This window comes from Oreochromis aureus, linkage group 11 (assembly GCF_013358895.1).
Source record: "Oreochromis aureus strain Israel breed Guangdong linkage group 11, ZZ_aureus, whole genome shotgun sequence".
NCBI classification, from domain to species: domain Eukaryota; kingdom Metazoa; phylum Chordata; class Actinopteri; order Cichliformes; family Cichlidae; genus Oreochromis; species Oreochromis aureus.
Genome location: NC_052952.1, coordinates 8,021,378 through 8,034,936, shown reverse-complemented (window position 1 = coordinate 8,034,936; position 13,559 = coordinate 8,021,378). Strand labels below are relative to the sequence as shown.

The window sequence follows — 13,559 nt, the reverse complement described above, 5'->3', positions numbered from 1 at the left end:
TTTATTCTTCTTCTTTGTTCTCTTATAGTGAAATCAACTAAAATGTCTGAAATAATGAGTCTAATAGAGGCATGTTGACATTTTGGGAATCAGTAGGCTAAATCAATAGGTTAAACTCCTAAGATCCACTGGACCTTGATTCTCACAAAAACATGGTAATTCAGTGCCACTAAAGATCCTTTCATTTGCCGGTTTTACCCGAGATCTCAGCACAGTCCCCATATCCAGCACTATTCAGCTCCCCGCTACCACAGAATCCATCATCTGCCAGGTCAGTTTGATCCACCGACTTCCACTTGCCCTCTGTTCATATGGTTTCGTTTCAGGTTTTAGTTTGCACCATTTCTGCAGCATAGTGCCACTTGGTTGAACCCTATCCACGCTGGGCGGTCTTGTGCTTACCGTTTTACTCTAATTGCTTAAACCAACCTCTTGAACCCTGTGATATAAATTTTTCAGTACAGCCGTAGCCTTCCAATGATACCGATGCAGTGCCACAGAATAGGTAAAAACTGCTGTAAAAGTGAGCCCCATATTTTCTCGGATAGTGAAAGTCACTTCAACTGTAAAAAGAAAAAGAAATTAAAAGAGGAAACCCAATTTTACTTAATTTTAGAACAATTTTTACTGATTTGTTGGTGGTAATGGTTCTTATTGAAATACGCGAACACAGTAGTGTCAATCAAACTGAAATTGTCTGCACATTTGCAGGAAATGGGAAATATAAATGTTTTTTTTCAGGAGTCTGTTCCTTGTCTTGACATGTGCAGTGAGTGGTCAAGGTCACGATGATGCCGAGGCACCTGGCTCTCTTCCTCCTCCTCTTCTCCTGCTCTTCGGGAACTCACAGATGAAAAACATGGTGGCTTCACACTCCACGTGAGCCCACGTTCCAGTGCTGAGCAGCTCCACGCAGCTGGAGTTTGTGTTGGGCTGTAGCTCCTCCTCTTGGCTCCAAGATGCAAAACCCTGCAGAGGGGTGGAGTCTGCATAAACATGACTGCTCCCGTCCTGATTTTAGAAAATAGAGAAGAGATTAAAAAAAAAAGTTTCTCATCATCAGTTAACTAATTTTGTTCTGTTTTTGACCAACACTGCCCTAAAATATGTCCTTCTTACACTTTACACAACCCTCTTTTATTTTTCCACATTAAAAGTATCAAAAAAGCATTAGACCTACTAATTACTACCTAGTTGTTATTATCAAAACCACTTACCACATCCTTGGTTTGAGTCTGCACTCCTATATACACTCGTGTCAGTCCTGCCTGACTAACATAGTCTGCCATGAGACGGTTGGTGTTGGTGCTTTTGGGCATGGCCAGGGTGCCTCCTCTGAGCTTGCAGTTCATTAAAGCCTCTCTAAACCTCTTGGGCTCCTTCACCAGCAGGTAGTACCTCTCTTCTGTTTCTCTCAAGCCTAGAACCACTGGACATGTTCAAAGGTTAAAGGTCATCTGACATAAGTTTATTTTCCATCATTGTTCTGATTTTTTCTTCTTGACATAGAAAGCAAATGAGAAGTCAGGTGGCAGAATGATGCACAGACATGAAGGGACTAGTGTACTTGTGTAATGGAAGTCTTCAATGAAGAAAGGATTTGGTGTTTGTGGAATTTCCGTGTCTGAAGTAGTTAAAACTAGGATCTAAACTTAGTAAATAATAAGCTTTTTAAACTCTGTCTTAATGATACCGAAATCAATGATGTTGCATTACAATATAAAACATTATGGATTTGAAATTACCTCCAGACTTGATACAAGCTCTTTCACAAAGACCTCCTGTCTCAGTTCCTTCTATTAAATGGTCGGAGGTAAGACATCGTCTAGTGTCTAGTAAAAGATTAAAAAAGAGTGACTTACCATTCTTCACAAACTTGACTGCATTCCCCAGCTTGCCTACACTGATATCGAGCTGTCCAACCACCTTCCTGTACCTCCCACAGTCACACATTGTACCTAATAGATCAAATGAGGGTTAGAACAGCTTGGGTGAATATTTGTCTGAATGTCAAAGAGAAGAGAAGATGTCAGGAAATTATGCAAATATGGCACCTGCTTCTTGGTACAAGGATAAGTAATTCTAATAAGAGTATTAAATGCTTTTCTACTGCATTGCTCCCTTAGGGACAATCTCCATTAGTATCTAGAAGAACTGATTCAGAGTCAAAAACAAATACTTGGTTTTTTTTCAGAAAGGATTTTGAAGGAATTCATTAGTAATGTGTTCAAATGTAGTTTACTGAACTCTGTTTCCCAGATCAAATCTACTTTTGGGTGTGTTCAAAGTTTTAGTAAATACTGCAGCATTCTTTTTTTAAAGCTTGTTTAACTGCATGAATAAGACTTTATCATTTGACCTACAACAAGCTACTGATTCATTTCCAGTGATTCAGTAGCACCACTTACAGCAGCAATATCTTGGAGTAGCTGTTTTCTGCATGACTTGATCATCTCTCACGTGGATGAATTCTGGCCCACTCTTTTTCACTGTGTAGGCGGGGTATTCATTTATGTACAACTCTCTTCAGGTCCTGCCACAGCATTAAACTGTCTTTGACCATAGAAACCCCTTGGTTCTATTCTTTTTTAAGTACAAATAGAAATTCTATTTGTCACATACACAGTACAACATGCAGTGAAATGCTTGTGTCCTGAACTGCGGACAGCCTGCAGACGTAGCCGTGCCACTCCAGGGCTGGTTTTTAGCATGGGGGGTCTAGCCAGGACCCTTAATGGATACCGGGTGGGAAAATATACTTGCGACCCCCGCTCCAGAGGTGTGTAGTCTTACCACTACACTATCTAGCTGCTAAGGGTATTGTCAGAGGTGGGATTCAAACCCACACCTCCAGAGGAGACTGCGACCTGAACACAGCACCTTAGACCGCTCGGCCATTCTGACCTTTTAACCGGCCTTTTGGAGATTTGTTGCTGTGCCTGGGGTCAGCGTCCCACTTTTGGTTAAACTTTAGCTGTCAGACAGATGGCATCATCTTTGACTCCAGAATACTTTGGTATAGACATGAGTTCAATGACAGCAAGGTGCCCTGGTGGTGTGGCTGCAAAACTAATCCAAATCATCACCCCTCCATCACCGTGCTTGACAGCTGGTATGAGGTGTTTGTGCTGATATGCTCTGTGCATTATGGCCAAACATCTCCACTTTGGACTGGTTAGTCCAAAGGACAATGCTCCAGTTTTGTGATTTGTTCAGATGCAGCTTAGAGAGAAGAGACAAGACATTCTCCTGACAATCCTTCCAAAATAACCATACCTGCTCAGTCTTTTGTGATTATGCTATCATTACCTTTAATATTTAAGATGCTAAATAAGACTGAGAGGAGGCTGAGATGTAGCTCAGTGTCTCTGAGAATTGCATGGTGTGACACTGGGATGAAGTTGCTGGGACGTCCACTGGGTGTCACTGTGTTAACACACATCTGAACGCTCCAGAGCAGCAAACTGACATCACTGTTTTAATAAAAGTGATAATCCGTTAATCAAGTGCATTTTGATTGGCAGCACCTTGCTGTTTTTACTCTAATAAATCCTCTGGAATCAGTAAGGGTGTGCTTAGTTTTTCACAGGACTCCTGTGAAAATGGCTGTATGACTTGAAAAGAGAGGCAGTGTCTGCATGCTGTTACCTGGTTTCCCTTTTAAACCAGCTGGTCCATCTAAACCTTTATCACCCTTGTCACCTGCAGAAGAATCAAACATCATTAATAGCACCCTTTGTTGTTAGCTTTATTTCAACCTCTTAGAAGCTTCCCGTTGACCTTGTCATGTAGTTACAACATTCTACCACCAGATGGCTGTATCACACATTGAAAACTCAACAGGGCCGCACGCCTTTCTAGATGGTCAAAGTTTGACCAACAGTAGGTCACAATTAATTATTCCAACAACATAATTTATACCAAATAACACTAACATCTACATATATTTTTAATTGACAGATATCATCAAATGTTACTATTTGTGTGTAAATCTTGTCCTGAATTTGCCCTCGCACTGTTGTTTCATCGTGGAAAATAACCCAAATGGCAGTTGCAAATTTTGGGGAAGTGGGTTGCAGTACAAACATCACAATGCCCTAGCTTTGAATGAGGAACAGCCAGAACAGTGAAATACTGTACCTGTAATCTGACCAGTTGTTTTGCCATACTGATGGATTTGATTTATTTGAGCTTGTTTAAGCTCCTTTGCAAAAAATACGGAAAAACACAGTGGGTAAATATGGTAAAATGTGACCTGATATGGCTTTCCAGTGTCTCAGTGGAGTATACAGTAGAATTCATCCCAAACAGTCCTCCAGCTGCAGTTAGTTGGTTTTTTTGTTCCATATAAACTCAGTAACTCCACAGTTTTACAGTCTGTAGATTTATATAGTTGTTCTTTTGGCCAAAAACGATGTAAGCTCTGCAGACAATCTGATAAGGATCCATATACATGGAGTTACAATTATAAAAGCGATGTCTGCTCATTTATCATGTTTTTATATTATGAATGAACACCAATTTCCCATGTGGAAACTGAACTGAACTAAACTGAATTTCTTCAGTGCTCTTGTATCACGGCCAGCACTCTTGCAAACACGAACTGAATTTGAGCTTGTAATCTTGTTATGTTGGCATGTCCCTGAAAACAAGTGGGTTTTTTTCAGGTGTTTTATGAGCTTTGGGCTTTCAGCATCAATGAAATCCAAAGCTGTGACTTCACTCCTTTGCCTGATATAGCTGACACACAGCCACTTTCCTAATAGCGTATTAATCATAATGAATACTGAGAAAAGTGAATGTCTAGAAAGACAGGGGAACATGACTGCTCATAAAAACAAAAACTACAATAGAAACTGTTTTAGCCACTTCAGGCAGAGCAACTGCATGACATCATGTTGTAGGATCTTTTGATGCGATAACTTAAAACGTGAAAGAAACGGACAGAAATACAAGCCTTTAGTGGAAACTGTCTAGTTAGCTCAATAATGAGCAGATTTAGTTTAAAAAAAAATCCTTGTGTGTTTGTCTTGGGACTAATTAAGTCTGCCCATTAGTGTAGTGATGTGGGTTTTAGTTGAGACCATTGTTAGGGAGCAAGCAGCAGTGAAATCTCAGGAGGGCGTCCGGGAGGCCGTATTTTTTCTTAAAGACAATTTGAAAGTCATTAAGCGTCTGTAGAAACCTCACAGCTACCTATCAAAATGTTTAATGGGACTGGTGCGAGAACAAATTTATACACTCGATGGTTATAAAGTTCAAATGAAAGGTCATCAATCTTTCTCGCTTTTGGGAACTGAGGAACTAAGTATTACCCCCTGATGCACTTTATTAGTTCTTATTTATTTATTATTTTATTGTAAATATTACACTTGAATGAGTAATGCAATAAAAATCAGTAAGGCTTTACAGTATGGTTTCAGGCAGAATGGACGGACTGACAGGAGGCAGGACTAGAGAAGGACTGAGACTGACAGGAAACGGTGTTAAACTGCATATCAAACCTGAACTTTAGATTAAAATGACTTTGTTGTACCTCTGTCTCCAGTAGGCCCAATCTTTCCTGTGTGGCCCAATTCTCCTTTAAGGCCCGGCTCCCCCGGCACTCCTGTGGGAGAAAGGAAGGATGAGATTTGGAGGTATTTACGATAGAGTAAAGAAATATTATTTGGAAAAAGTGTTGAAAATGCTGTTTCAATCCAACATAGTCTACAGCATATGCCAGAAAAGCAGAGGATGTGTGCATGTAGGAACTTCACATATTGTAAATGTGGTCAAAGTCAGCATAAACTGTAAAAATCAGTTATTATCGCTTTTAATAACTTTAATCAATTTCTTTTTGTGTTAGTATCATTATATTTTAGTTTATTTTGTATAATCGGTGCAACTGCATTCCACACCATTCAATCTTTTAAGGACTATCCCTGCAAATACTGCTGTCTGATCCACTGTCTGTTAAATGCATGTATTATAGTGTCATTTTTACTGTTGTTTGTTTAATCATTTATGAATACCTTTTATTTTTTAAATCTAAAAACAAAGTGTTTGTAATGGATTGAAGTACACTGTAATCTGATTACCACTGCCTGGCTTACTGTTTTGTTTGTCTTTAGAAGAAATCTCAGGAGTGTGCATGATTTTGGAGGGTGCCTTAAAAATGTATCCTAAATGGAGAACATTAAACTAAAAGACAGTGTGTGCATGTGTGTGTTTGTGTGTGTGTGTGTGTGTGTGTGTGTGTGTGTGTGTGTGTGTGTGTGTGTGTGTGTGTGTGTGTGTGTGTGCACATGGGAAAACTACAGAGCAGACCGAGGCTCTCTGCCAGCCCCTGAATGAGTGTTTCCTCAGGAAACTATTCAACTGAAAATTGATGGCGTTCGAAATACTAAGTGACGCATTGGAGAAGCCTGCCACTATTAGAGGGATTTGCCACACACACACACGTACAGCCAGCTATTCACTAATATTTCACATGTCCCGCTTGCGCATGTTGATTTTCGACTCGGTGATTTGTGAGAAGTGTTGGCAGAAGGCGTGAGTTCTTATGGATTGTGAGGTCGCTGGGAAAAATTCACTCACACAGGAGTGCGATTTTTTTTTTAAGTTAGGAAAATTCCGCATGAAAGCGCCCGAGAAGCACACTCACAAAGTAAATGCTTCAACAACACTGAAGTGACAAGTGATGACAAGAAGTGATTATACGTGTTTGTTTTGTTGCGACATGAAGAAAGTTAATCTGATGGTCTTTTGTTATCCATCTGCAACAGGTGAATAATGTTTTAGCAGTGCTTATGCTTGCCAGTTAAACGGCCTATCTCAACGTTCAGATAACGGTCCTTCCTATCACTTTTAATGGCCAACCACTCCAACTGGTTTAACGTCTGGAATCTCCAGCTGCTGGAGGATAAAGGAGGTGAAGCCTTGGAGTCTAAGGCAATTTAAATAGAGCCTTCAGCTATTTCAAAACACCCTTGAACTAAGCAACTAGCTGTAAGCATAATACAACAAAAATAAAATGCATTTGGTTTCTAAAATGATCTTAAATCAGTGTATTGACTAAATGTTGCTTGCACAGTTGCAAGAGTGGAGTTTCTTTTTTGACATTTCTGTTTAATGGAGATTAATAGAGAGATGGAACATGAAAATAAGGCTGTTCTGTTGTGCACTTCTAGCTACCTAAAAGTTCTGCACAAGAACTAAGATCCTTATATAACACCATAGTTTTGAGCCAGAGCGATATATCAGCCAATACATAATGCACAAATAGATGTTTGTGTCATCTCATGGTTTGTCTAGCACCCTGTGCAGCACACATAGACATACTGTATTTATCCTGTTTGATACTGGCTCTAAAAACCTTGCACTGGTCATGCTCTTGCACTTTTTTGTCTATAATGCAAAGATTTCAACCGCAGTTACAGCTTCGATTCAAGCTAAAAAATGTACAAGTCCAGCACAACAGTTTGTTGTTGTTAATAAGCTTGGAGCAACAAACTGTTTTTGTTGCCCACCGGAGCATTAGCAGTCACATATTCCCATTTAACATTCCAAAATTAAGCAACTGTTTCCTGTAAAACTGCCTAAATTAAAACAGGGAATACATGCGTCATCTGTCGAGCTGCTGACATACTACAGTTACAAAATCATCACAGAAACCTGCTTTCATGCCTACAGTAAGCATACACACAGAGAAACCATAATGACTGGCTTTGCTATACCGTTGAATAATATCCGCAAAGTTGAAAAGTTGAAAGAGTTTTGCGTGCACGCGCTCTCTGCACTTTTGAAAATGACCCCAGCGGCCCTGGCATTCGTCTCCCACACACACTGATAAAAGAAGGGTGTTTTTAGTGTGCAGCGTGCACATGTGTCCATGTGTGCTGAGCTCTGTGAGACGTTATAGAATAAAACATATACGATCATGACACTATATTTATTGCATCTATATTTACACACGTGTGAACTGTGTCTATCGTCTTGTACTCTCTGGCACGTGCAGGATGCTGCATTGTAGAGATGGCACGATACCACTTTTTTCTGTCCGATACCGATACCGATATCATAAATTTGGATATCTGCCGATACCGATATGAATCCAATATAGTGTGTTTTTTAATCAATAAAACTGTTTTTTTTAATATCTTGCTGCATTTTGTACAAGTTCATACTCAAGTTTAAATAAACAACAACACTAAAGCTATTCTGTCATACCTGTGTGTAAAAAATACACTGCACCCAAAATATTTCATAGTTCAGCAACACTGATCAATCTAATAAACCTTACCTAACTTAAAACCTAACTTAAACCTGCTCCATCCTCCCTATTCTGGTATTTTAAAGAGTACTTAGCAGAAATATTAAGCAACCTAACTAATAGGGTTGCAAACTCCCAGCAAAAAAAAAAAAAAAAAATAGGGAACCACCCACCCTCCACCTCATGATGCTTAATCGATGTAATCAACTTTAATTTGATGCAGGGTGAAAAAAAATGCACAGAAATAAATTATTTTTCAAGAATAATTAAATAGATTCAACATCTTTCTTCAACAGAATTGCAGAATTCACAGATGGTACCTTCCCAAAGGAAAAAGTACTATAGCTTACTAGGGTATATAGACTTAACAGTTACTATATACAGTAATGGACTTCTATACATTTTACATCAGATTAAAACTTTGGGTGTAAGATTCAGATAATTATTTATTAAAAGCTACATATTTTAAATGAGAATAAGAAAGAAAAGTATGTCTTTGTGCCCCCTTTTCCCTGTTCATGCCCTATCGGCCCCCCTGGCTGCACTTTGCTAGATCCGCCCCTGCACAGTTACCAGCTGTCAGCTGCATAGAAAAGGATCCTGGTGTAGAAAGTAATATTAAATACATTCTAACAACAGCTTATCAAGCTTAAACGTGCTGCTGTTGTTCAGCCGCTGGTTTCCTCTTTCTGGTGCAAAGTGGCCCAAAAACAAAGAAGAGAGACCGACTAGCGACAGAAAAGCCGATCAGCTGATCATTAAGCAGTTTCAAGATTGAAGTAGCTGCAGGAAGGTAGTCGCTCCATATATCGGTTGTTAAGCTTAACATGGGAACGCTTTACAAACATTCAGAGATGAACTTACACACTTGCTTTACTTCTCTCTGGGATAACTTCCTCGGAGATGAAATGCTGGTTTGGTAGGGAGGCTACAAATACACACAGCTGCTCTATCACATGAGGCATACTGCTGCAACGTGCTACGGTTATGAGCCGAGTTACGCCGTGTTGCAAGTTTTGTGAGATGCTTTTTTTGATATTTAATGGATCAGAGTACATTTTTTATTTTTCGCCGATATCCGATCCAGTAATTTAGGTCAGTATCGGACCGATACCGATACGTAATATCGGATCGGTCCATCTCTACTGCATTGCATGTATTTTTTTAAGCATATGTGAGCAGGTATTTGTGTGTATGCCTATCAGCTCAGCTGGAAAAAAAACCTTGTGAAAGCCCCTGCTTTCTTCAGCAGCATTTTACAGATCTGCTTCCTCCACAGATATACAGATGTCATGTCAGTGCAGTGCTGTTTGTCTGTGGCACAGTTGCAGGGAAATGCAAAGGCTGCACACTGGGTGGTTTTGTTACTAGCTGTGTTTTTTCATATTAGACAAGCAAGGAAAATTTACTTTTTTTTCCCTTTTAAGTCAGACTGGTGAAGCCAGACTTTATTTTTTTATTTCCTTGGTGTGATTATATAGATGTATACTTATGGCACTCATCACTTTTTCTCTTCTTTTTAACCTTCAGCTGTTCTACCCCACTGCAATACCTAAAGGAAACATGCTAATGAAGAAGCTGGGGATTTTCTTGCATTTACATCTATTCAAAATAAAAGAAAAAAAAATTCTGAGAAGTGAGTTTGGAAAAACTATTTTACTGTATGTGATTTGAAAACCTTTTTTGAGGTTTTAAATACAAATGGATTTTTTCCAGAGCATTGTGTCAGGTTTATTAGACTTGGAAAATTGTACTAAGTATAAGAGTCACATTTTTGTAGTTGTTAGCAAGCATATGACTAAAAAGTACTGCAGTCAGCTCCATTTGCCTCTGTCCGCACACTTACCAGATGAATGGTGAGCAGCTACGATGAAAACATAAGGAAGGAAGCAGTCGCCTGCACCTGAGTGTCTGAGTGCCATTAAAGCAGATGTGGAGTCATTGTGATTATACTGATGTTTGCCTGTTACACCATCCTAAACCGCAGTCTGATAGAAAAGCAAATTAGATTTTATTTGGGTTATACTGGTGATAAAGGGGAACCCCACTGATTTTACACATCAGTTTATTTACCGGCTCAATGAGGACTGCACTCATGGACAAAAAGTTGTATGAAACCTTTTGGGTTTTTTTCTAAATGTCTTTCACGTTTTGTGAGTATACACATTACCGGGGTCTACATGTTTTTGTCCTACAGCTTAGCCATTTTTGACTAGAAGGATACTGCATACCTGGAAGTCCTGGTGGTCCATTCTTCCCCAGCTTCCCCTGATCTCCATCATCTCCAATCTCACCTTGGTCTCCTGGATTTTAGAAAAGAAAGATTGTAAACAAAAAGGCCATCAGTGTGGCGATCCATTGCCAGCACTAACAGCACGTCAAAAACCACTTCAGCAAAGAGCTTTGGTGAACGATTGTGTGTGTAAGTTTCAGTGTAAGTGTAGCAGAGTGTTTCTAATCATCACAAGGAGATGGACTGAATCCTCTTCGGATGTTTATAAAGAAGAAATAAGTCTTTGGCGAGCCAGTATAATTTTTAGAGGCATCTGTGCTTTAAAAGTATTAATGGCACAAAGTCCTTTTTAGAGCTGAAAGCACAAATGAGGTGTAGCAGAAATGTTTGAGGTGGGGCCGTGGATCAAAAGGCTCTTGGCATGAAATCTTAAGAGATTTCTGAATGTCTATTAAAACAGTAATTTTGCCTCAGTTGTTGATGCAGGCAGCAGTTTATATCTTGTTAAATGCTGGGCTTAGAAAGAAGGACTCTGCTTAGAGTCTGCTTCTATTAGGCTGGCAGAAGTACTTAGGAAAACTGATAATTCAGCTCTGTCGGCTGTGTAGACATTTTCAAGCTAAATCACTGCACGGTCAAGTGATACAGTCTGGGTAAATATTTAATTTCGTGGACTACTAAACTGAAACCATGTAGCGTAAAATTAGCAACAGGCCTCGTTTGTGTGATTAAGGTGTCAAATCAAATGAAGATCTTTCATCTGCTATTTAACATGTCGCAGTAGCAATAAGATAGGTTGTTTCCAAAAAATGTCAGAATTTGGTGTTTATTGTCGTTCAATTTCAAGAACTGGGCCTGCAGCGTCCCACTTTTTTACGTCTAAAAAAAAAAAAAAAAAATTCCCGTAAATCTATATAAGAATGATGAAGTCAACATACCAGTAAATGTAATAAAACTGTGTTTGTTGAAAAAGGTTAAAATAAGTCGTAAGACATTTTTGAGGGGTCTAAAACTGGGAAAAATGCGCATCTGTCACCCACCGAAATACACAGATGTGAGTCTACACAAACTCAAGAGACTGCCTCTGTGGTGAGTAGTATCTGGATGAGTCTTGTACAAATAATCTGTTCGCGTTTGTGGCAGCTGTCTAAATACACAATATCACAGTGGAACAATGGGAAACTTCTCTGGAAAGCTGTGAAAGTGTAACTGATGGTACAGACGCCTCGTCCCTTTGCTCATGACAAACATAATTTAACTTTATTTCAGAAGCTGCTTTTGTAAAACAGACTTTGTTTTGGATATAACAAAACTTCAACAATTTAATAAATGGCCTTTATTGTCACAATGAGAGAATTATTAAATTTTTTTTGCCTTTTAGCTTAACAATCTCAGTTTCTGCATGCCAGCTCTTTGAGACACATGCCTCTGGCTTCCATTTAAACTAAAGGCCGTTTTCTTATTTTTTTCCAGCACAGTGCAAAAAAAAAAAAAAAAAAAAAAAAAAAAAAAAAAAAAAAAGCATAGCTTAACTTTGTGTTTTATTAGGGTCTGTCTGTCTCAATCAGCAGGGGAGCAAGCCACTGGATGTCATAAAATGGAAAACACACACAGGGAGGCATTCCCTCCAAAAGACCGCGGGGTAGCAGACAGTGAGCTAGTAAACTTTAGAACATTTAATGCTTGGTGGCTTTATCATCAGCTCTTTAAACTATAAAACATTTAGGGGGTATTTCCTCAGAACGTTGCACTCTCACACTCTAACACTCTCCCGTAACGTTGGGACACAACGTTTCCAACATCATGAACAAACATGAGTACTAAGTACATGAGTACTGTTGATTTTAGGTTGAAAACATTTTAGACTTAATTATGCAAAGATAAACATTTACAAATCAAGCTGACATCCAGTCAAAATGCAAACACACACACACACTTACAACAGCACCACAATGCATTACCTTTAGCTCCGGGTATCAAGGCGCTGGTGCAAACCTCTATAGAAACAGAAACGTAGCTGAAGATGGCTACAAACACACAGAGCACCAAGAGCCGCGGCATCTCCCAACCATCACAGACCGCTGCAGAAAATCCAAACCTTTTGGCTTTTTTGGAGCAGATGGTCGAGGAGCAGGGATCAGCGTAGCATTAGTGACAGAAGAAAGCAGTGCTGCTGTTTGTAGAACACACAGACACACTTGTTTATAGAGTCTTATCAGTTAATTGTCAAAATGTCAAACAACACTCGCCAGAGTACTGCATTCCTGTGCATGTGGTTTAACTTGTTAATTACATGTGAAAAATCTTACCATCATTTGGCCAGATACATGGGTACACTGTAAAGAATAAAGTAAAAAGTCTTGATGCATGCTTATACATCAGGGTAAGGAAAACACAAGGAAGTCCGTTTCTTGATCGTTAATATGCAAATTGTCATTACCATTGATCAGCTGAGACTGGAAAAAGTCACTCAGATAAGTGACATGATTAAATGTTTCTCCTAATGAAAACGCTATGCCCAAATAAACAGAATTAACTTTTAGGAATAAAATGAAAACTAACACTTCAGTCCTCTGATTGAGGTTTAACACTTTGCCATCACTCCCTTAGAGGTTGGCACATGCTAACGGTTGATATTTTCATTCTTGGAGAGAATGTGGGAATGACAGAAACATCTGCGAGCCACCTGTGCTTTGCTTTGGTATTACTTTTACTGATACAAGAAAAATCTCTGATCATTCTCGGCTAGAACTGCAGAGTAACACCTGCTTCTAATTTACTGAAGGGAAATTAGATGAACCGGAGCTCACAATAACACTGCGAAGGTCCTGAATGAAAAAAAGTGCTAATAACATTCTTTGAAGTGCAAAAGTAAATACCTTTAGTCAGAACAAATAGTTCCAGTGAAAATGATTTTTTTCTGATATATCGATTAAAGATGAATGCAAATATTTAGGCCCTAATGGCGACTGCACAGTGTGAAATAATAAACAGGAGACTAGACTGCCTTCTTATCATGAACAAGGGAGTAGACCCTCTTTTCCTCTTGTCCCGAGTCTTCAGACCAGAAAA

The 13,559-nt window shown here is 39.2% G+C and overlaps 1 protein-coding gene and 1 non-coding gene across 3 annotated transcripts; both read right to left on the bottom strand.

The window, feature by feature from the left end:
- Positions 1-612: 612 nt before the first annotated feature.
- On the bottom strand, positions 613-12,654 carry colec10 (collectin sub-family member 10 (C-type lectin)). 2 transcript variants are annotated; one of them, XM_039619826.1, is made up of 7 exons: positions 12,449-12,654; positions 10,486-10,557; positions 5,537-5,608; positions 3,649-3,702; positions 1,746-1,958; positions 1,218-1,429; positions 613-1,011 (listed from the first exon to the last, which is right to left on the bottom strand). In XM_039619826.1, the coding sequence occupies exons 1-7, from the start codon at positions 12,546-12,548 to the stop codon at positions 784-786; spliced, it is 951 nt and encodes a 316-aa protein (XP_039475760.1). In that variant the 5' UTR covers positions 12,549-12,654; the 3' UTR covers positions 613-783. The 2 variants fall into 2 exon arrangements, with proteins under 2 accessions (XP_039475760.1, XP_031607291.1); XM_031751431.2 differs by having other exon boundaries at positions 1,863-1,958; positions 12,449-12,653.
- Positions 2,822-2,904, bottom strand: trnal-cag. Its single transcript has one exon. It is a non-coding gene; the product is annotated as a tRNA-Leu (tRNA).
- Positions 12,655-13,559: the final 905 nt, after the last annotated feature.